This window comes from Ahaetulla prasina, chromosome 4, assembly GCF_028640845.1.
Source record: "Ahaetulla prasina isolate Xishuangbanna chromosome 4, ASM2864084v1, whole genome shotgun sequence".
Lineage (NCBI taxonomy): Eukaryota > Metazoa > Chordata > Lepidosauria > Squamata > Colubridae > Ahaetulla > Ahaetulla prasina.
The window spans coordinates 100,716,044-100,738,499 of record NC_080542.1 but is presented as its reverse complement, the minus strand read 5'-3'; the positions used below and the strand labels follow the sequence as shown (position 1 = coordinate 100,738,499).

Genomic DNA, 22,456 nt, shown 5'->3' with positions numbered 1-22,456 from the left:
TAAATTCACCAGATTCTTATGCATAAGCTTGAATAAATCTGTGCTGCAACCAAACCAGTGGTCCTGTTTTTTTGTACCTGACATATTATTTTCCACCAGCAGGGCTAAACTGGAGAAGACTATTGTAAACAGTAAAAAAAAATACCTTTATTTCATACAATTTCTAAAAAAACTTCTTATAAATGTTCTCTAAGCTGTGATATGAAATATAAGTAAAATACATAAATAACTAATACAATCTAGGATCAAACTGCAGGGCAGGTTTGAAAAAGCAATGTATCTTTAAGAATCACCAAACAAAGAATAAAAAAAGAACTTCCATAAGTATCAAAGAAAAAGTGGTATGGAAGACAGCAGTAATTATTAAAAATACTCATTCCATATGATTGTCATATTGTAATTGGCAGGATGGATGTTGTGAATATAATATTCCCTGATGATTTCAGTTTTTAATAAAGCTGTACAGAATGGACCAATTCTGAGGTATTTTGTAGTGTGAGTCTAAAGCAAGTTGCACTTTTAAAAAAAATGTCTTACCCCTATGATTTTTGAGGGCCTTGTGGATGTCCTGTTGTATTTTATACTAATATTGATAGTGAAACAGATTTTGAAAATGTTAGCAGCATTTCTTTCTTTTTTAAAGATTTTTTTTTTGCAGTTAATACTTACTGAGTCAGTTTTTCTGCCTTTTCAGTAGTCTGTAAATGATTCTATCATGAATCATACAGTAAATGTAGTTGGTTCTCCCATGTTTAATGACAGTAAGAAATTTGAAAACAATGACTAATTATTCTTTATGATGTCTTTGTCAGTACATCAATAATCAAAATTGTACCCAGCAGAGTAAAATCCTAAAAACCATTGCTGTTAGTATTCTAACTCATATTTCACAGCCACTACAATACTTCTGATACTTTAAAGTAGGGGTATCAAACTCAAGGCCTGTGGGCCAAATTTGGCCTGTGAGGTGCTTAGATCTGACTCGCAGGGTCACCTTGGAAACAGCGAAGGACCGGCATGTGGTGCCTCTGCCAGCAAAAATGGAGCTCCATTTTTCACTATGATGGCCTCCTGTTTTTGCTGGCAGAGGGCTGTAGCAGCCCATCCCAGCCAAAAACATGGATCAGGGGGCCTTGTGCAGCCAACCTGAGCTCCATTTTTGCTGGCAAAAGGCCATGCCCCCCCATCCCGTTCCCCCTCCCCACAAGGTCAAACACAACCCTGATGCCACCCTCAATGAAATTGAGTTTGACACCCCTGCTCTATACCATTTTAGACAAACAGTTGTCCTATCTTGTCTTAAAAACCTCCAGTGCTAAATGCAGAAACAACACCTTTCTCCCCTTTATTATTTCGCAACAACTTCAAGAACTTGCAACTACATAGTGCAACTACATAGTGAAAAAAGCCCTAAGAGTTGTAAACCTAATTTTACGCAGCTTCTTTTCTAAAAACTCTACACTACTAACTAGAGCATACAAAACATTTGCCAGATCTATTCTTGAATACAGCTCATCCGTCTGGAACCCATACCACATCTCTGACATAAATACGATAGAAAGAGTCCAGAAATATTTTACTAGAAGAGTTCTTCACTCCTCCGAAAACAACAAAATACCTTATACCAACAGACTTGAAATCCTGGGATTAGAAAATTTAGAACTCCGCCGACTTCGACATGACCTGTGTTTAACGCACAAAATCATCTATTGCAATATCCTTCCTATAAAAGACTACTTCAGCTTCAATCGCAATATTACAAGAGCAAAAAATAGATTCAAGCTAAATGTCAACCACTTTAAACTTGATTGCAGAAAATATGACTTCTGTAACAGAGTTGTTAATGCTTGGAACCCATTACCTGACTCCATAGTCTCTACTCAAAATCCCAAAATCTTCAACCAAAAACTGTCTACTATTGACCTCACCCCATTCCTGAGAGGACTATAAGGGGCGTGCATAAGAGCACAAAAGTGCCTACCATTCCTGTCCTATTGTTCCCTTCATCATATCAAATTGATATAGTTGATGCATATATTTTTTTTACATATATGTATATATTTTCTTCAAAATATGTTGTTTTATCTATGACAATTGTTTGTGTATACTGTTGTGACAAAAAGAAATAAAAAAAATTAATAATAATATACTTGACGCTAAAGTAGGTTAACCAGAAAGAAGGAAAGAAAGAGAGACGGCTTAGAGTCACCCAATGGATTCCAGTGACAGGGAGACTTGTACCAGGATCTTCCAATTCATAGTCCAACTCTTTCATCATTAAAGCACAGCATGAAAGTGTGTTGAAATAGGAATATGTTAAGGTAATGCAGTTAAGTGAAAAATGAAGAAACATTAATTTTTCTAGGCAGGGACTTCTTTGTATATAAGCTGAAACCTGAATCCTTCATATTATGAAGTTCAGCCAACTGTAATTGAGGTATAAAAAACTACAAGCTAGAGACAAATACTGAATCTTCTAGAAACATGTTGCTTTGCACCTATGAAATAAGAGTGAAATAGATTTAGCATCAAGGATCTCTACAGTTTATGCATAAATTCATCTCAAATGCTGATCAAACAAGAAGGCAGGATTGTGCTCAATTTCAATTTCATTTATTTTGAGCCATAACCTTGTCTGCTTGTGCACTGAGGCAAAGGTGAAGTAACTCTGTATGGATATTAGCCTAACCCAGGAGTGTCAAATTCAAGGCCCAGGAGCCGAATTTGGCCCGCAGGGTGCTAGATCTGGCCAGCGGGGCAGCCTGGAAACAACAAAGGACTGGCCTACGGTGCTGCTGCCAGCGAAAACGGAGCTCCTGTTTCACTGGCAGAGGATTGAAGGAGGCCATCGCAGTTGAAAATGGAGCTTGTGAGGGCCGCGGGTGGTCCTCCTGATCTCCATTTTCACTGGCAGAGCATTGCAAGAGGCAGTCGCAGCCAAAAACGGAGCTAGAGAGCCCATTTTCACAGGCAGAGCGTTTGAGCCACCACAGGCGCTTCCAACACGAGTGATGGTGAGCTGGGCACACCCATCCTGGCCATGCTTACCTCAGCCCCCCCCCCCCCAAGGTCAAATACAACCCTGATGCAGCCCTCAATGAAATTGACTTTGACACCCCTAGGGCCTAGCCCTATAGAGTTTCTCTATTCAAAGGAGATTCTTAGCTAAACATATGGCTAGTGTGGGTAAGTGAATTTCTTGTGCATGTTTCATGAAATGGAAGGGCATGCTCCTTTGTCATTTTGTAATATACAATCAGCATCCCAATCTATCTTAAAAGTTCAAGTTATGTGATGCAAACTCAAGCTTATGATGAGTCAATAAAAAACAACATATGCTAAACAGCAGGGCAAAGCCAAGGGAGCTTTATTTTACTAGTCAGATTATTCATTTTGATACTTTCCTGATATGGGAGGATTTGTCAAAGTAGCAAACTTTGCAGACATATTCAGAATATCCTAAAGATGCTGTTGTATAATTTTTTTCTTCAGTTTTCAATTTTTTAACCCTTCAATTAACATCAAAGATCTTGCTTAGTTCAGTAACTAATTCAGTAATCTTTTTTGTTGAGAAACAATTATTACCTGGATTTTTGTAATATAGTGTGCTTGGGCATTAATTTTAATAGCTAGGTTCATGCAAAAGAATAGGGCAAAACCAAACAAAGCAAATAATACCATGTTTCCCCTTAAACAAGACCCTGTCTTATATTTTTTTAAACCCTGAAATAAGCGCTTGGCCTTATTGCCATGCGCTCAGAAGCCTGATTGGGCTTATTATCAGGGGATGTCTTATTTTGGGGGAAACAGGATATAGTATGATGTATGAATAAGGATTAAAAGGAAGATTGAAAACTACAATGTACTGAAACCAGGGGATCCTGACCATTTTTATAAATATTAAGTTTCTTTCTCTAGATCTATGTGTAAGTAGAGCAGTATAATAGCTTTTCTGTATAGATAATTGTAGTTAGAATGATTACAGTATCTTATAACTCAGATATAATAGAATTAAAATAAAGCTACTGTTTGACTGCTGAAGGAATATGAGCTATTTATTGTAGTCAGAAATTGATAATATTATTTGCATTATATACTTCTAGTCAATTTTATGATGGATCATACATCTTAATATTCACATCACTGAATGACCTTGTCGCTTGAACTTTAAATGGCTTAAAGCAAGAGATTAGTCTTTGACCTTTATTGTTATCTCTGTTTTACAGTGAAATGACTTCTGCTAGCAATAGTAAAAGCATTTTCAGTCATACAGCATTCTGTATTAATAGTATATTTTTAGATCAACTGTGATTATTGCTCTTGAACAAACTATATATGTCAGCACAGATTATTCTGCATCCTTTGAATTAAAGCAGTGACAATGCTAGATAAATGTTAAAAAACAAAACATTAAAAAGCAAAACAAAACAGTTTTGTTCCAGTTCAGCTTCCTATTTGTAAAATAATTTTTGTTAAAGTTTAAAGACCAAAATACTAATACAAAGTAAGAAGCATATAAGAATAAGAATAAAAGTGCAGAAAAAATTAAAAATATAGAAAAGAAAAAAGATATGACTTTCTCCTTTATCAACTACAAACAACAACTACAAACAATTTCAGTAACTTGTACTGATGTTATGATCAAAAGTCTGTTCTTCCCATAATTCATCTCCTGTGTATAAATAAATCTTAAAGCTTTAGTCCTAATCAGGAATAGTCTATTATGAGGTATTATAAATAACATATATTTTGAATTTAACCAAATAAACCAATTTTATATTTCTGTTCTTTCCTTTTAGCATAATAATGTATTTTTTCCCCCTGAAATACAGCAAAAGATCTCTTCTTCCCATATCTCATCTATGTAATTTTTAAAGCCTTATTAAGTTCTGGTCAACAAAGAATCATTAAGAGGGATCAGAAACAACAAAACGTATGCATATGCATATGCACATATACTAATCTTGATCAAATAAACCATTTTATATTATTTCCCTTTACTTTTGACAATCTTGATCTTTAATCTGTTTATATAGTGACCCATTTCTTTTCATTTTTTCTTTCTCTCTTTAGGAAAAACTTTACCACATCTTTTTTGTAAACCCAAAATCAGTGTTCTGCTTTGTTATTTGTATATTCCTTTTAATTATTGAAACATCAACTGGTTTCAGTTGTATATATGGTATAACATTTTTTCCATATTATTTTTGTAGCATGTCATTTTTAAATCCAATCTGAATCAACTTCAGTTTCAGTTTGGCTCAGCAAAGCATATTCTTTCATAACCTTTTAAAATCTTATTTTATACAATTTTAAGAGTAACTTTTTACTGCATTTTCCCCAAATATCCTGTGGAGACTTTATCAGTTCATTTCTTTTCCTTTAATTATGATTAGTTGTTTCTGTTTCTCACTAGTATCCAATCTTCAAAGTCCCATATCATTATGTTTATTTTCTACTCAATATTTTTCCTCATAGGAAGGTTTCTTACATTGAATTTCCAAATATTCATATATAATTTTAATAGAATTCTAAAGAACATTTTCCCACAGGAAGGGGGAAATAGTTCCAAATAGTTCCAAATCTTATTTAAAATACGTCTGGCCCCTTAGACTATTTATAACTTTTCAAAATCAATGTTATAATCACCATTTTGCTGTCCAAAGTATTTAAGCCCTTAAACTTTATATAATATAAACTTTATATACAAAATCAATAAGTTGACTTTGTATATAATACAAATGGATGAAGACTATTGCTTAACATAGTGTAAGCCACTCTGAGTCTTCGGAGAAGGGCGGTATATAAATGCAAATAAAAAAAAACACCTTATGTATAACTTGTTTTGCTGAGGATGAAGGAGACTCATTAGGTGTAGTGAAATACGCCATTCTGAAGGCTCCTAATGGAAAAAAAAAATTAACAAGAATTTCTAGGAATGATTAAGAAAAGAAGTTTGCAAACTGAATGTCATTTTAAAGGTGCAGCTTGGGCAAAGATGGATATTCTGTCAGCTCCCAAATCCAAATCCAATGGAGACTGCTATTTTTTTGGGCAAGCAACTGTCTGGAGCATATGCAGATGATTATAGGTCTTGTCCTTGTCTGGAGAGGAATTCTGAGAAGCTGGTCCATTCATTGGTTCCTCATTCCATTGTGATTGTTGGCTTTGCTCTCAAGGGAACTTCAAGGGAAATTCGCCATTGCGTCCCTGGAAGTCCCCTTCCAGTTCAATTTCTTGATGTTTTCTATTCTTCTACAGCTAGTCCTCAATGTACAATGATTGAGCCTAAAATTCTCATTGCTAATCAAGACAATACAGGTAATCTTCAAATTATGACATTTCATTTAGCAATGGTTTAAAATTACGATATCACCCCCAAAAGTGACATAGTCCCAAAGTCACAAATGCTGTAGCACCATGGCAGTTATTCATGCTCGTGACCGACCACAGAGACACTGCAACATTCCTCCTGCCTATTCTCCCTTTCTTCCTGGGACCTAACAGGCACTAGGTCTATGGAAACTCACTTACTTTGTGAAGATCTCCCTGATCACGGAGCTCCAATAGTGGAGCGGTACGAGCAGAGGCAAAGCGGGATAAGCGCACCCTGCTCAACTGGCTGACTCACTGAGACTGCTTGCACAGCAGACGTGATCCACTGTTGGAGTGCCAGGCAGCCTTGGTGAGTCTGAGGAAGTGTTTTTTTTTATTTCATTTGTCACAACAGTATACAAACATCGACATAAAACAACAACATATCATATAAGAATAGCACGAAGCTGAAGCCTGAAGATGACGAATGAGACTTCGTCGAAACGTCGCCAAGACACTTCCAATTTTACACGGGAGAAAACCCGAACAACCAAAGACCTATATATATATATATATATATATATATATATGTATGTGTGTAGGTCTTTGGTTATAAATAAATAAATAAATAAATAAATAAATAAATAAGGAAAAGAATGCAATAACTATGTTAATTTGATATAATGAAAAGGAACAATAGGACAAGAATGGTAGGCACTTTTGTGCTCTTATGCACGCCCCTTATAGTCCTCTTAGGAATGGGGTGAGGTCAAAAGTAGATAGTTTTTGGTTGAAGATTTTGGGATTTTGAGTAGAGACTATGGAGTCAGGTAATGGGTTCCAAGCATTAACAACTCTGTTACAGAAGTCATATTTTCTGCAATCAAGTTTGAAGTGGTTGACATTTAGCTTGAATCTATTTTTTGCTCTTGTAATATTGCGATTGAAGCTGAAGTAGTCTTTTATAGGAAGGATATTGCAATAGATGATTCTGTGTGTTAAACACAGGTCATGTCGGAGTCGGCAGAGTTCTAAGTTTTCTAATCCCAGGATTTCAAGTCTGGTGGCATAAGGTATTTCGTTGTTTACGGAGGAGCAAAGAACTCTTCTAGTGAAATATTTCTGGACTCTTTCTATCGTATTTACGTCAGAGATGTGGTATGGGTTCCAGACGGATGAGCTGTATTAAAGAATAGGTCTGGCAAATGTTTTGTATGCTCTAGTTAGTAGTGTAGAGTTTTAAAGTAAAGTGAGTCTCCACAGATCTAGTGCCTGTGGAGATCTGACAGGGCAGGATGGGGAGGAAGAAATTTTGGGGACGCCAGGGGAACATGAGGTATGTCAGTGGTTCAGAGGAGGGTTCGGTGATCTGAAGCAGGTGACCTATTCTAGCAGTAGAACAGCTCCATTTTACAACCTTTTTGCCATGGTTGTTACTGTAAGTGAATTACTGCAGTTATTAAGTTAGTAACACAAGTTATTAAACAAATTTGGTTTCTTTATTGACTTTTCTTGTCAGAAGATTGGAAAAGATGATCACATGACCCTAGGACACTGCATAATTATGCCAGTTGTCAGGTGTCTAAATTTTGATCACATGATTATGAGGATGCTGCAATTGTCGTAAGTGTGAAAAAGGGTCATATGTCATTTTTTCCAGTGCTGTGGTAACTTCACACAGTCACTAAATGAATGGTTGTAAGGCAATGACTACCTACACTTCAGTTTCTATTCAGTCATTAAGTTAATAGTTCCATAACTAGTTCAGTCACTGTAATGTGTGTTTCAAACATTCATACAAATAATTCTCATTCTTTTGAAATAACTCTTCCAGAATATATGTACAAATTCATACATTAATTTTTGTGAATAGAGTATAGTTATAGTACATTGGATGTTTACTCATATACCAAATTTACTGTATATATTCTTGGACTTACTTTTCCTTCCTCCGAAACTAGTTCTTATAAATTAATGGATTGAAATAGTGTTATGCACATGCTATTGCATGAAGAAATTATAAGAGGCACAGGCACCAAAAATACTATTTTTGTATTTCAAGTTGCACATAATATCACATCCTGAAGTATAAGTGGATATACTTAATTTCCTTTTTATTTTGTGCTGTTCGAATCCTAGAAATCAGTGTTGTTTTGCAGATCGATCACTACAGGTAATCATTACTACCACTCATTCAGCAACTGTTAAAAATTAGAAGGCACTGAATAAGATGCATTATGATCAGTCCACAACGTTGCAGCTGTCACAGCATCCCTGCAATCACGTGATCATAATTCAGTCACTTGGCAATGGCTCAAAATTACAATGGTGGCAGAAACCCACAGCCATGTGATTAACATTTGCAACCTTCTCTGCAGGCTTTCCTTAAGAAAGTCAATGGGGAAACCAGCAAGAGGTCACAAGTCACTCCCACAATTAGGAGCCTATCAAGATTTCATAATGCCCACCTGTATATATTTCATAGTGCCCATTCATGGCACCTGTATTAAGTAATGTCTACCTGTAGTATTTGCCTGCTTGTACTCCACAGTGTCTGACTACAACTCTTGCCTGTACTTCTGCCTGTTTGCCTGGGATAAGTTTTCAGTGCCTCTTTCTTTGTTGCAGCCGTATGAAATTCTTACTTAACAACGTGGTCTGTATTTAATGATGGCAGATGAGACTACTGCAATTGCTGTTGCTCACTGATGCAGTCATATGATGTTATGCTTAACAATCCCTGCTTAGTGACAGAAATTCCAGTCCCAATTGCTGTTATAACCAAATCACTAATCTGTATATCTGCTAACAATTAATTGGGCCAATTTATGGAATTTATGCAATCTGTGGACTCAAGCAACACCAGATCATTATTATGCAACATCAGGAAAACAAGAGCTATACAGATTTATTAAATTTTCTTTAATGCAATATGATTAAATTCAGAATTTTACAAGCTGTAAGAATTTCTACCCTTGTTTATAGTAAATTTATAAAGGAAGAGATTTTTCAATACTTTAAAATACCTTCCCAATTTCTCTCCACTTAAAATAAGCTGTCACTGACTTGCCTACCTCTTTTAGTGTTTATGTATACTTTCTCTTAATTTCTTTTCCAATCTTTACAGTCTTGTACTGCTGTCCTATTCCTGCTGCTCTGTGGGAACTCTGTACTGAAAATTGATTATTGCAAATTGAGGTGCAGAAAAAAAAATCCAGTGTGCTTTAGAGTAAATTGCCCCTTTGAATTAATAAAATGATTTAGGAACAAAGTAACATCACTCATCACACAATCAAATCATGCTTGCCCAATCTACCCCTGATATAAAGGGGCTATATTACTTTTTGGATGGACTTGGCCCCTGAAAATCCCCTCAACCTGATCTGCCTGTTGATTAGCACAAAATACAAATATGAGGCTCTAGTTTTCACTGACAAACCTGCTAGGCTATAAAGGAAGATATACTTTTTAAAATCAAGACCACACAATTAAAGTGTTTATTGTGTCCTTTCTTCGTTGTTCTTTTTATCAGTTACAATTATTTTAGTTTAGCTGTTGCCAACAGTTGAGCATTATTCCACACACAGTGAAATTTTGATTTATGGGAAGCTTTTTAACTTATTATAGAATGTTTACTGTTAATCATTGACTTGTTTGGCTTTTGAAGTTCATTCAACAGCCCTGTTTCTGAAACAGGGTCAGAAACCATAATATGATTTGTTTAGTTTAGACTTAATGAAATTGTGATCCAGCTGTAATTTGTACACCATAAGTTATGGTTTATTGTATTGTGGACACATAATTTTGTCTTATTCAACAAATCAGTTAAATTGCTTTGGTATTCCAAATCCTGGAAAATAAATCCAAGTTCCGCTGTATTCTGCATGGTTCTACAGTATCTGCATGGTTAGGATTCACCTTGAATACAATCGAAATGAGGCAGGCACGACTGCTTTAACATAGTGTTTGCCAGAGTACAGAGATCTACTTTGTATGTGATTTTAGAGACTTTAGTGCAGTATTTCTCAATCTTGGCAACTTTTATGGATTTCAACTCTCAGAATGCTCCAACGAGTCTTGTATGTGCTGGATCGAGAACTCTGGGAGTTAAATTCCTCATATCTGAAAGCTGCCAACACCATACTAATAAAAGGTAAAGGTTTCCCTGTCCAGTGTCCAACTCTAGGGCATGTTGCTTATATCCATTTCTTAGCCAAAGAAGCCAGCATTATCTGAAAATATTTTCCATGGTCATGGATATATCCTGAAGCAATGGCTATTTCCCAAAGGCTCATGGAATGCTGTTACCTTCCCACCGAAGTGGTACCTATTAATCTACTTGCATTTGCATGCTTTCAAACTGCTAGGTAATAAGACCTGGGGCAAGAAATGGGAGCTAACCCTGATACATGGTGTTCAGTTCACAAATGTGGGCTCTGACAAGCTCAGCATCTTTAATTGTTAAGCCATCACACCAGTGGTGGTATTCAGCCAGTTTGCACCGGTTCAGATGAACTGTTAGTTAACTTTCTAAGCAGTTTGGTGAACCGATTGTTGGAAGAAATTTCCTTCCAACAGCCTTTTGTTTTTCCCCACCTTACAGGGTTAATCCTGTCAGGAAGACAGGAAAGTGTGTTGTTTCTAGCCTGTTTATGTCGTGTCCCACTCCTCCGCTGACGGCCAGGTCGGGGAAGTCTGTATCAAGCGTGCCTCTGCAGCTCTGCCAAAGTCCTATCAGAGTTCTCAAGGCAGGCAGGAGACCAGGAAGTGACTTCAGCAATCCAAGTTAGACTTTGCCTGACTCAGAGAATGCCAGAAAGCAGATCCTTTATATAGGCCATGGGGTGTGGCTCCATGACTCAGCATTTATCCAGACCTGCCCCTCCCTTCCTTTTGCTGACGTCGCCTCTCAACTCTCCGGAAGCGAGGATCTCTCCAGACTCCAGCTGTTGGCAATCCTAGCTCATGACTGGCCTCACATTCTTCAGGCTCACATGCTGTGGGGGAAGGGTTTAGTTGCTACGTTTGCCTGGGCATGGTGCCAGGACTGGGGGCTAAAGGCACGTCAGGCCCTTCGTCTTGCTCGTCCTGTCCGGGCATAGTGCCAGGGCTGGGGCCTGGAGGCATGCCAGGACATTCTTCCGAACTATCAGCGTCCGAGATAAGAGGGGCCCGGCTGCAGCAGGGGGAGCAGGCGAGACACAACAGTTTAAGTGTTTCCAAAAGTACCTCTGAGTTAAGCCTTGTTACATTATAACAGCTTAATGGTTCTTGGCAGTGTGCCCAGACTTTCTATAGCCTGAGCGGCTTCTCTGGATCTTTTTTCCCCCCACTTGCTGGTACTTTTATTCCGGGGCTTGGGAGGAGGACTGTTTGGATTAACAGCTATGTACCTAAGGGTTGGCATAGCCATAGAAAGAATGCATAGAAGGCAGGATGCAAGCTTGGCTATTGTCTGATTTTTTTTGCTGCCTTTCTAGGGGCATGTGATCTTTCCTTAAATCTGGATGATTTCCATAGGATATTTTGTGAAGTGTGTGAGACCAGCTGGTATCTTTAAGTGGTACAAATGTTTCTAAAGATCGCTTCTCCTGGGTGGGAAAGGGTGCTTTGTCAGTTCATTGAGCACAGGAGTCCCTTGTCTATGGGGATTCTTCAGACATCCAGGACATGATTGTCCCAAAGGTGCTTTCTTCAGGAGGCAACTGGATTTTCTTGATTTGTCCCAAAGCACCTTTGGGACAACCATGTCCTGGATATCTGAAGAATCCCCATAGGCAAGGGACCATACATCTGTCATCATTTACTACACACATAGCCCCATTCTGCACCAATTGAATGCTCTTAAGAGTAGCCTATGTAGAGTGCATTACAGTAATCTAAGCAAGAGTTCTCAAGACCATGGATGACAGTGCACAGGTTCCCCCCCGCCCCCAGTGTATGCAAAGGGCCTCCTAGCCAAAGCTGCCACCTGCTCTTCAAACAGGAGCCATGAGTCTAGAACAGTGTTGGCGAACATGCGCATTGGCCAGCTGGTCTTTGTGCACTCATGCACGCCAGAAACCGGAAGATCTAGTGGCTGGAGCGCATGCGCGTGCCAGAAACTGGAAGATTATCTTCCCAGCATGCGCACATGCACTGGGTGGCTGCTCTTCCAGGCTCCAGTGCTCCCAGGCACATGAAGACCAGCTGACCGGCACGCTGGAAACCCAGAAGAGCAACGGGCCACGGCTCACGTGCCTGGAGAGATAGCTCTGCATTCCACGTCTGGCACGTGTGCCATAGGTTCGCCATCACAGATCTATAAGACCCCCCAATTATTCAGCAGTGCTTGCATATATAAACATACGCTATCATACAATCCTGCTGGATGTCTTGGACATAACTTTCTATTGGAGCCATGGTGGCGCAGTAGTTAGAAAGCAGTACTGCAGGCTCCTTCTGCTGCCTATCCGCTGCCTATAATTTGGCAGTTTGAATCTCACCAAACTAAAGGTTGACTTGGCCTTTTATCTGTCCGAGGTCGATAAAATTAGTACCCGGATTATTGGAGGCAATATGCTGATGTTGTAAACCGCTTAGAGAGGGCCGTAAAGTACTGTGAAGCAGTACTTTAGCATCTAAGTGTTATTTCTATTATATTTGTGCACCTCAGCTCCAACCATTTAACTCCTTAACTTTGTAAATGCTGAGGTTCATAGTATGTACTTGTTTATATTTTCTATGGAATAGGCAATATTCTGCACATAACATAAAATTAAAATTATTGGCTTATAATGCATGGACCTGGCTAGGTAACTCAGTGACTAAGACACTGAGCTTGTTGATCAGAAAGGTCAGCAGTTCGGTGGTTCGAATCCCTAGTATAGGCCTCCTGAATGAGCAGGGGGTTGGACTAGATGACCTCCAAGGTGCACATCTTGGAAGATCCCTTTAAGTCTACCAGTTTTTTTGGAACTTTAAAAAAAATAGAACTTCAGTATAGAAGCAAATCTAGAGGAAAAGTCTTTCAGCTGCAAACTATAAATGGTATTCCTCTTGCTTTTTTATAGATCTTTATCATGTATTGTCTTTTACTCCTGGGAGAAAGTGGTTTCTTAGTTTGCAGGAGACATTTTCTCCAGAAAAACAGTTGATGTGCATAGGGAAATTTGTTCTCAGGACCATCTCCTATTTCATTTCAGGCAACTTGCCTTCTTCTGTTTGCACTCCAAACAGTTGCTTCTTTTTCAAAATCATTTTTGGAACACTATTTTTTTGTTTTTGTTTTCTCATATATATTCCTTTTTAGTTTCTCATCACTTTCTCAGATAATTTACCGTATTTTTTGGCCTATAAGATGCACCGGTGTATGATACACACCAAGACTTTGAAGAGGTAAGAAAATTTTTTTTTTGCTCTTCCAGGCCCCCAGGAGCACTCTGCAGGCCTCCCAAACCCTCTGTGTGCCCATTTTTTGCAGAGGCCTGCAGAGTGCTCCTGGGGCTGGGGAGGGTAAAAATGCGATGCATGGGGGGTTTGAGAGGCCAATAATGGGCCGGTTTTTAGCAAAAATGGGGGCATTTTTGCCCTCCCCAGTCCACAGGAGCACTCTGCAGACCTCCAAAAGCCTGTGTGTACCTTGTTTTTGTCAAAACTGGGCCCACTTTTTGCAAAAATGAAATGCATGGGGTTTCGGGAGGCAAAAAATGGCTGTATTCGATATATAAAACACACCAACACTTCCACCCTCTTTTAGGGAGGAAAAAGTGTGTCTTATACTCCAAAAAGTACAGTAATCTGTTTTGCAAACCCTGTTTACCTACTGTTTTTATTTCTGCTGTTTTAAAAGATTAGTTGCTGTTTATAGACTACTGTTTACTTTTGGTGTAAATGGCCAGCTTGGGTAAAAAAGATCTCAGATAGTCCTTGATGTATGACCATAATTGAGCCCAAAATTTGTTATTGAGACATTTGTTAAGTGAATTCTTGCCTCATTTGTTAAGTGAATCACTACAGTTGATAAATTAGTAATCCAGTTGTTAAGTGAATCTGGCTTCCTCATTGATTTTGCTTGTAAGAAGGCAATGGTTTGCAACGGAGATCACATGATCTTGGGACACAATAACGATCATAAATAAGGACCAGTTGCCAAGCATTTGAATTTTGATTACATGATCATGGTGATGCTGGAAAGATGGTAACTGAAAAATGGTCATGTCACTTTTTTTAGTATGGTTGTAACTTTGAACAGTCATTAAGTGAACTGTTGTAAGTTGAAAACTATCATATTGAAATGGAAGAAAACTCTCAGAAATATTATTTTTTGTATGGATGAACAAGCTGAGCGCAGTTTTTACCATTGAAAACTAGAAGTTGCTTTATATTGAGTAATGCCATTAGTCCGTTTAGTCCAGTCATTGTCAACAATGATTCCTATTAGACTTTTGGAATTTACATTTTATTACCTTTACTTGGAAATGCCAAGGGATGAATTTGATATATGACAACATGGAAAACATGGGCTCCACCACTAAGCTACATTCACTCTAAAAAGGGGTTTTTTGGGTATGATTTTTGATATTCAGTCTTTAAAAATGACTGATATTTGAATAGTATGTGAAATACTGCAAACATATAATTCTTACTAATTTATTACATAACATTTACATGTATGAAATACAAGCATACAGCATTTGTAGGTGCTATTTTCCTAGTGGATTATATATTAGCAGGCAGCTTTGGGGTGTCATGATCTGGCTGGTATGTTGGAAAATATTTGCAAGAGATATTCCTTTGCATGTTTTTAGGCAGCACGTTTAGTTCCCATCATCCTTTCTTTTTGGAAATGTCATCTACATATCCTTGAGTATATGCTATGCAATGCCTTCATTTCAATTTGATTTACACTTTGTGAGCGATTTATGGTCAGAATTGATTATCTAGGAATATTACTCAGCTCTAACCCAGTCCAGCTGGTCTGATGAACCATTGATAATCCTGGGGTATTTTCACAATTGAAGTCAATGATATTGCTCAGTGTGGAAAACTAATGTTTCTGATCATCATTACTGTGGAGGACACCAGTTTTTAAGGGAACACACAATTTAGTCAGATTAGGTTTTACTTCCAACACACACAGAAAATGAAAAGCTGTCAAACATGCGTTTGTGAAAGCATATTTGCTTTCACAAAGGCATACTCTTCACAGGCAAGCGTCTCCATGAAAAAAATGCAGTTTAAGAAATAAGTAAATTTAAGCAAATGCAGTAAGGGAATGACTGAGGAAAAGGCATCAGATGCTTAAAAAACGAACCAGTACTAATTCTGATGCTTTTTGTTTAATTAAAAACCGAAGGGGAGGCAGGGTTGTGATAGAGTGGCCTTTTTCTCCTTCAGGATAGCATCGGTCCGGGACTTGGGATTCTCCACTCCACCGTAGTGTTTTTGGCCTGCCGAAAGGGGTCCTGGGTGATTGCCCAATCTGAGTACTGCTCCTTCGAATGATTGACAACTGGGTTAGGCCCGCCACGGTGCAAGAGCCAGAAGCCGAGGCTGTTGCTGTTGCTGCGTGGGTGGACGCCCGCTTGCCTTGCCTAAGGGTGTCTTGCTCTCCACCCGCTAGTTTTCTAGCCAGTCGGCGGCTCCGTGAATCTATCACTGCGCGTATCCGGCTTCTGGCAGAGGCGGGAAGGGAGAGGAAGCCGCGATTGCTGCTGCTGTTATTGAGGCCAGAGGAAGAGCAGCGAAGCCAGCAGTAGTGACTTCTCTCACCTTGTGGAGGTGTGTTATTTTGGGCGGGTGTGAAAGAGAAGGAATTGGGCGGTAGTAAAAGTGAGAAGTAGCATAAAGGATAGCATTAGACGGTGCGGGGGGGTATGTTGCGGGGGCGGGATTTGAGGACACCGTACAGGCACAGAAGAGTTGCCCGGAGCAGTGGGCCGAAAGCGGAGGACGTGGGGAAGTGCAAGCTCAGAGTAACGCAGGCAAATTGTGCACGTGGGCGCCCTGTTGCCGGAAGAAGGATCTGTGCCGGGGCTTGCAGGCTTAGTTACTGCTGTCGGAAGAGATGTTTGTCCGCGTTGAATCTCAGAGGTGGATCCGTCCGCTCCTTCGGGGCGGTCAACGCAGCTCTCTTTCTGGATGGAGGTGTGTACGTTGTTCCCGCGCGCCCTTTGCTCCTCAGACGCCTAGATAATGAGTAGGGCGGGAATTGCATTTCAAGGCTAACATGGGGCGGGTGTGGGTTGTTAGCGGGTATAAAGGGACAGGGCTTGGCCCTTCGCTCACAGTGTGTCCGAACAGAGATGGGGGAGCTGAAAATCAGAGAACGGTAGCCGTGCGGTATGCTTGTTGATGGGTTGGGAGGGAAACGCCGATGCTTACCATTTTCAATCTTAACTATATTCCTTTGGCTATTCCACTGCAGACGGTGCAAAAAATACTAATTCCCTTTGCTTCGAACTTGCAAACGCGAATTGCTAGTAGCAGCATTTACCTTTGGGAGGACTGCTGCGCCTCGTACGTAACACACGGGTGCCTCTAGATTTTTTGGGGGGAAAGGATTGCGATTATTTTTCTAGACTTCCCTTTCTTTGGAGAAACCGTCTTTTTTGTAGCGGGAAGGGCTTTTAGACTTAATCTTTGTGTGCTGCTAAAACGTTTGATTGTTGAATTTCATCGCTTCCTCCTTCCTCATCTTTCGTGCATGTGGTGCGCGTAATATTCTAAGTTATGAATATTTCTGGGATCCTCATTTAAGAGCAGATTGACCTGCCATATTCTCCTTTTTCTTGCTTTCCCCAGGTGTGTGTAGATCTCAGAGGTATCTCCAACACTTTGCAATTTAAACTACAAAAGGAGAGGGGAGCGTTTGGCCACTCATCTCTTCAGATCTTTTGTGTCAGGGAGAAAAAAAGCGGAAAGAGAAGCAATCATCATCACTGAGCCGCTGCAGAAGGTGGAGAAGGAAAGGAAAGCAGGAAAATCACGATACTGTATTGCTTCTTTAGAATCAGATGGCGGAGTTTGGCAGCAGAGGGGGAGACACTAGTGGGGGGAGAACAACCTCCTCCCCAAATTTGGCACATGGACAGGTGGCTTTTAAAGCAGGTGATGGGGAAGGAGGAGGAGGAGGAGGGGGCAGTAGTATTGCAAGAATCCACTTGGACAGTACTCGCAGTGGGGTCTCCAATGGGGATTGTGCTCTAGTAGGAAACAGAGAACACACAGACTCTCCTCAACCAGGCAGCCCTGCTGTAGAGAGAGGATGTTCCAATCTGCACCCAGAAGGCAAATCTGGTATTCCCAAGAAAGCCAGCATTATCAAGGTAAGATAATATATTTTTAGCTTTTATTGACTTGGAGAAGATAACTTGCTGGGGATACAAAATGACCCTGTACAAGTCAGGTTGCCCTGATCACTCGGTGTCATAAGCAGTCTGATTGCTGATAGGCAGAAGCTGCAGCTGTACAGACCAGGAAAGACGTCACAGTCCCAATAACAAGTTTTGTTTATATAAATTAAGAAACATTATCTCTGTAAAAGGTTCTTGACAAATTAGCTGATGGAACTGAAGGTAAATGTTGCTGGGGATACAGAATGATCCTGTGCAAGTGACCCTCTGCAAGTGAGGTTATCCTGATCACTTAGAATTATAAGCAGTCTGACTGCTGATTGGTAGTAATTGCAGCTGTGCAGGCCAGGAAAGATGTCAAGATTAACCAATTTTGTTAATATGTTGCATGTTTCTTAATTTATGTAAAGTCTATCCGTAAAAGGTTCTTGGCAATTAAGTTGTATTTTCAGAATGGATGGGAGGCTATTCTACCTCAATAAAATATAAAATAAATTCACCTTATTAAGATTATAAATTAAATAGTTTTTTGCTGATCATAGGGGCTATTAGGTGCACCTGTGCAGAACAGTTTTTCCTCTTGCTGACTGATGTATAGCAAGTCATGAACATGAGGGATTAATGACGTGGGTAAGAGAAAAATATAGAATGCTTTCTTGAAGGTGACAGCATATCATTCAGGAGATTGACAGTGTTAGAGATGAGACAATAGTATATAGAGAGCAAAAATAAAATATTTCTATGCGATTTGTTTAAATATAGAAAAAGTACTCAAAAAAAAATAATCCCAGTTAAAACAGCCTATTTGCATATATTCCATCCTGCCTATTTGGTGCAGAAATGAGCTGCACCAAAAATTACATAAAATAGGATTCTATATGGAGTGACATATCAGTACTGCAATCTGTGTTATTTCTCTTGTTCTCTAGGAGTAAATGTTTTGGGTAGCCTTAAATTCTATTTCAAAATCTTGTTTGAGATTCAAGGGAAGAACTCAAGGACAGGCATTACCATAATGCATTTGTCAAAATTTTGCATCTATCCTTTCTTTAAAGAGTGGCTTTGCAGACCGTTAATAACCCACAACACAGTATGTGGCAATCTGTAGTAAAGTTTTTCTACAATGCTAAGTTTCTACAAATAGACAATATGATTTTCTACACATACACAGTAGTCTATATTTGTGTATAAATATAATCTGATCTTAGTTAAGAATGCCAGAGGTCTTTTGAATCAAGTCCAGATTCAAGTATTACAGATATCTTTAAATGAGGATATTGTAATTTGTGCTATGTTGCATGGTTTATTAAATGTATTTTAAACTATTCATTTTTATTTGAAATACTGTTTTAACCTAAACTATAATTTATTTGGAAATAAGCTAAGGAGATCCACACTGTGTTATACAAAGATGAACTTTGCCTTCTCTGTGTAATTTGTTGACATTAAATTACCTCTCTAGCAGTCAGTGCAAAACTGCATATTTCCTTTAACATTTTTAGGACATAATTGCTTGACAATTTCTGCATATAATATAAGGTTATTTTTGTATTATCTGTATAGCTGTTGTCATTATTTCATGTGGTCTGAGTTTCAGTGCTATTTTAGTTGCATTGGCTCATTCTTATTTTGGACAGGAGTGTCGTTCTTCTTTAGAGCCAAATCCTATATATGTTTACTTGGAAGCTAATCCAACTAGGTTCAGTGGAACTTACTTCCATGTAAAAGTTATCAGCATTAAAGCTATATGAATTTTATGTGAGCCATATCTTGGAATTTCATAATTGTTTACATGGTATATAAATATCTATGTAAAATTTCTGAAAACTGGGCTTTTCTTCTTAATGTGCTGTTTATAGATATCTATATTCAGGATTATTACACTTAATACAAATGCATGGCTACAGAGCAGAAATACATATTCACTGTAAAACAGTTATTTTCCAAATTAAAGTCAGTAATATATATTTCATTTGGTATGTGATATTATTTTCAATATAACGTATTTTTCGGTGTATAAGACGCACCAGAGTATAAGATGCACCTTAATTTTGGGGGAGAAAAACAAGAAAAAAAGAATTCTACCTCTGCCCGTTGGCCCAATGCAATTCACAGAGCCGTGTTTCAGGTGACAGCCAGTTTCTCTCCAATATGCTTTGGTGAACCATTGAGGAAAGCATTTTCAGGTGGCAGTGCCAGCTGCACTTTTTGGATTCGGTGAGGAAAGCGCTTTGCATAGTGTAGCAGGGAATGGGGGTTGATCGGTTATTTGAAGGGGAGGGGGAACCTGGATAAAATCTCCACCGTCAAGTGGGTTTCGGAGGACGTGGCTAACTACTTCTACAAGAGAAACTGGGGAGGACCCAGGCTGATAGGTGAGGGGGGGAACCTTCCTGGACATTGCCGGCTTTGGCTCTTTCCTCAGTGAAAGCCCTCTGCATGTGGAGAGGTGCTGGGTGCTGTGGCTAAAGAGCAACTTAGCGAGTACTACAAAGCTGTCTGCAACCTCCTCAAAACAGCTTGATGGCGGAGATCTTATCTGGGGCAGCCTGGGGGGGGCAGAGGGCCTAAGCATGAGCACCCCAGTGCCTCCGCCTCTCCTCTTCCAACACCAACCATGGCACGTGCAGTTAAGAGCATGCATCTTCCCCCTCCCCTTCAAACGACCGATTAACGCCCCCTGCCCCATTCCCTGCAAAGGAAAGCATCCCCTCTGCTTTGGAGTGGAGTGGCGGGGGGGGGAAGGAGCAAGGAAGGAAAGGCGAAGGAATACCAGAGGAAACTGACAAATGTGGCAACACACCAGCGAGGTGAAACGCCAACTTTGCAACAGTGTGAGAGATGACACCTCCTGCAGAGTTGGAAGGCTCCCTCCCTTCTCTGCAAGAGCTCACCGTAAGCAGTTCCATGACCTGGTATTCCTTCGCCTTTCCTTCCTTTCTCCTTTCCCCACCCCACCCCACCCCAAAGCAGAGGGGATCACACCAAGAAGGAAGCCAGGGCCAAAGCCGGCCTCATCCAGGAAGATGCCTCCCACCTATCAGGCTGGGTCCTCCCCGATTGCCCGAAGCAATTTGCAAAGCCGTGTGCCCTCCTCCTCCTTTTCTGAAGTCAGCCTCTGCTCCTGGCGGAGCTGGCCAGGAGGAAAGAGAAAGTGAGACTGCAGATAAGGAGGAGGAGGGCGCACAGCTTTGCAAATTGCTTAGGGCAATCGGGGAGGAAAAAGAGCGTTGCCTCCATATATTGTGTTTTCCGACGTTTTCCTCCTCAATTCCCCGATGCAATTTGCAGAGCTGTGCGTCCTTATGAAAACGCAGCAGTGGGGGTTTTCAGCTGGTTCCAAGCAGCACCCTAATGTGAAGATCCCCGCTGCTGGAAAATGTGATGCACAACCTCCGAAGGGTGGAGGCCAGTGGGTGAGTGGGGCTACATTCAGCATATAAGACGCACCCAGATTTTCATCTTTTTTGGGGTAAAAAGGTACATCTTATACACCGAAAAATATGGTATATGGTGGCTAATGCAGAAATCTACCATGTTTCTCCAAAAAGAAGGCCAGGACTTATTTTCTTTCGACCCCCCCAAAAACCGGCTAGGCCTTCTTTTTGGAGTGTTCTAATTATTGACTCACCTTGCAGCTATCAGTGGGGCACTGATAGCTCCACCCAGCAGGACCCTGCTGCTGGCCCACTTCTTCTGTGGCCACTGGCTGCTACTCACATGCATTGCTCCAGCCTCAATTTCGCCTTCAGATGCCTGTCGGAAGGCATCTGCAGCTGATAACAGAGCTCTGGATCAATCCGGAGCTCTGTTATTGGCTGCAGATGCCTTCCGGTAGGCATCTGAAGGCAAAACGGAGGCTAGGGTGATACGTGTGAGTGGCGGCAAGCAGCCGCAGAAGAAAGCGAGCCAGGTGTCATGGTCTGTGAGGCCTGGTAAGTATGGCAGCTCCACCCCTATCCCCACTCTAGCTTATTTTTTACCTATGTGCCTTGCCCCACCCCTTGTACCCCGGGATTGGCAAGGTTTTGATTAGGGCTAATTTTGTGGATGGGGATTAATTTGATTGCATGCGCTCAAAAACGTGATAGGGATTCTTTTCAAGATGGCTCATCTTTTTGGAAAAACATGGAATTGATAAAATGCATAGATTTAACAAATATTGTAGGTTCATATTTTTAAAATGATTCTGTCTATCATTTGATTCTATATAATTTTCCCAAATTGTATGATAAACGTTGATATTGAAATAAGGTATAAATCCATATTTATGTAAATAATACACGACGCTGTTACTTTCCTGCATACAATGTATTTTTTAAAACATTTGTTATCTTTTTGATTGAGAAATACATTTTTCTTGCTACCTTGTCTCCTACTGTTGCCCTATTCTTAAATTTGGTTTTGTCCAAAGGCTTCACTACAGTTTATTTTGCTTTTGTAGCTGAACTTAAGTTTGGCAAAAATAGTCCAAGTTGCAACAGGAGTATTTTGCCTATTTTCAGTTAGCTTTAAAACCTGATTATTGTTAATTTTGGTTGCATGTATAAAATCCTGACTTAGACTAGGTAATATTTCTGAGGGGCCCTCTAGGTCTTTTCAGAGGCCCTCTGGGTCTTATAGTAAAGATAGTTCCTGCTTCCAAAAAGTTAGTCTCTGTGTTAGTTTTCTGTGGTAGGGCTCACCTGTGTTGCAATTCTCCATGTCCCATTTGTAACCTCTGGGTATCATGTGGTTGTGTACCATTTGGTACATCCTGATTGCATCAAAGTCTTCAGTGCAGTAGACAAAGCTAAATGGAAAGT

At 39.8% G+C, this 22,456-nt stretch overlaps 1 protein-coding gene across 6 annotated transcripts in view; it reads left to right on the top strand.

The window, feature by feature from the left end:
• Nucleotides 1-22,456, top strand: part of PLCL2 (phospholipase C like 2) — a 161,287-nt gene that overhangs the window by 32,829 nt on the left and 106,002 nt on the right. For 2 of the 6 annotated variants that reach the window (XM_058183240.1, XM_058183235.1), the window contains exons 1-2: nucleotides 16,193-16,443; nucleotides 17,101-17,624. In XM_058183240.1, coding sequence (XP_058039223.1) covers nucleotides 17,313-17,624 — 312 coding nt within the window. In that variant the 5' untranslated portion in view covers nucleotides 16,193-16,443; nucleotides 17,101-17,312. Of the gene's footprint in view, nucleotides 1-15,850; nucleotides 16,078-16,192; nucleotides 16,444-16,584; nucleotides 16,639-17,100; nucleotides 17,625-22,456 lie in introns of those variants that run through there. The other 4 variants (XM_058183237.1, XM_058183238.1, XM_058183239.1 and 1 more) reach the window with 4 other exon arrangements.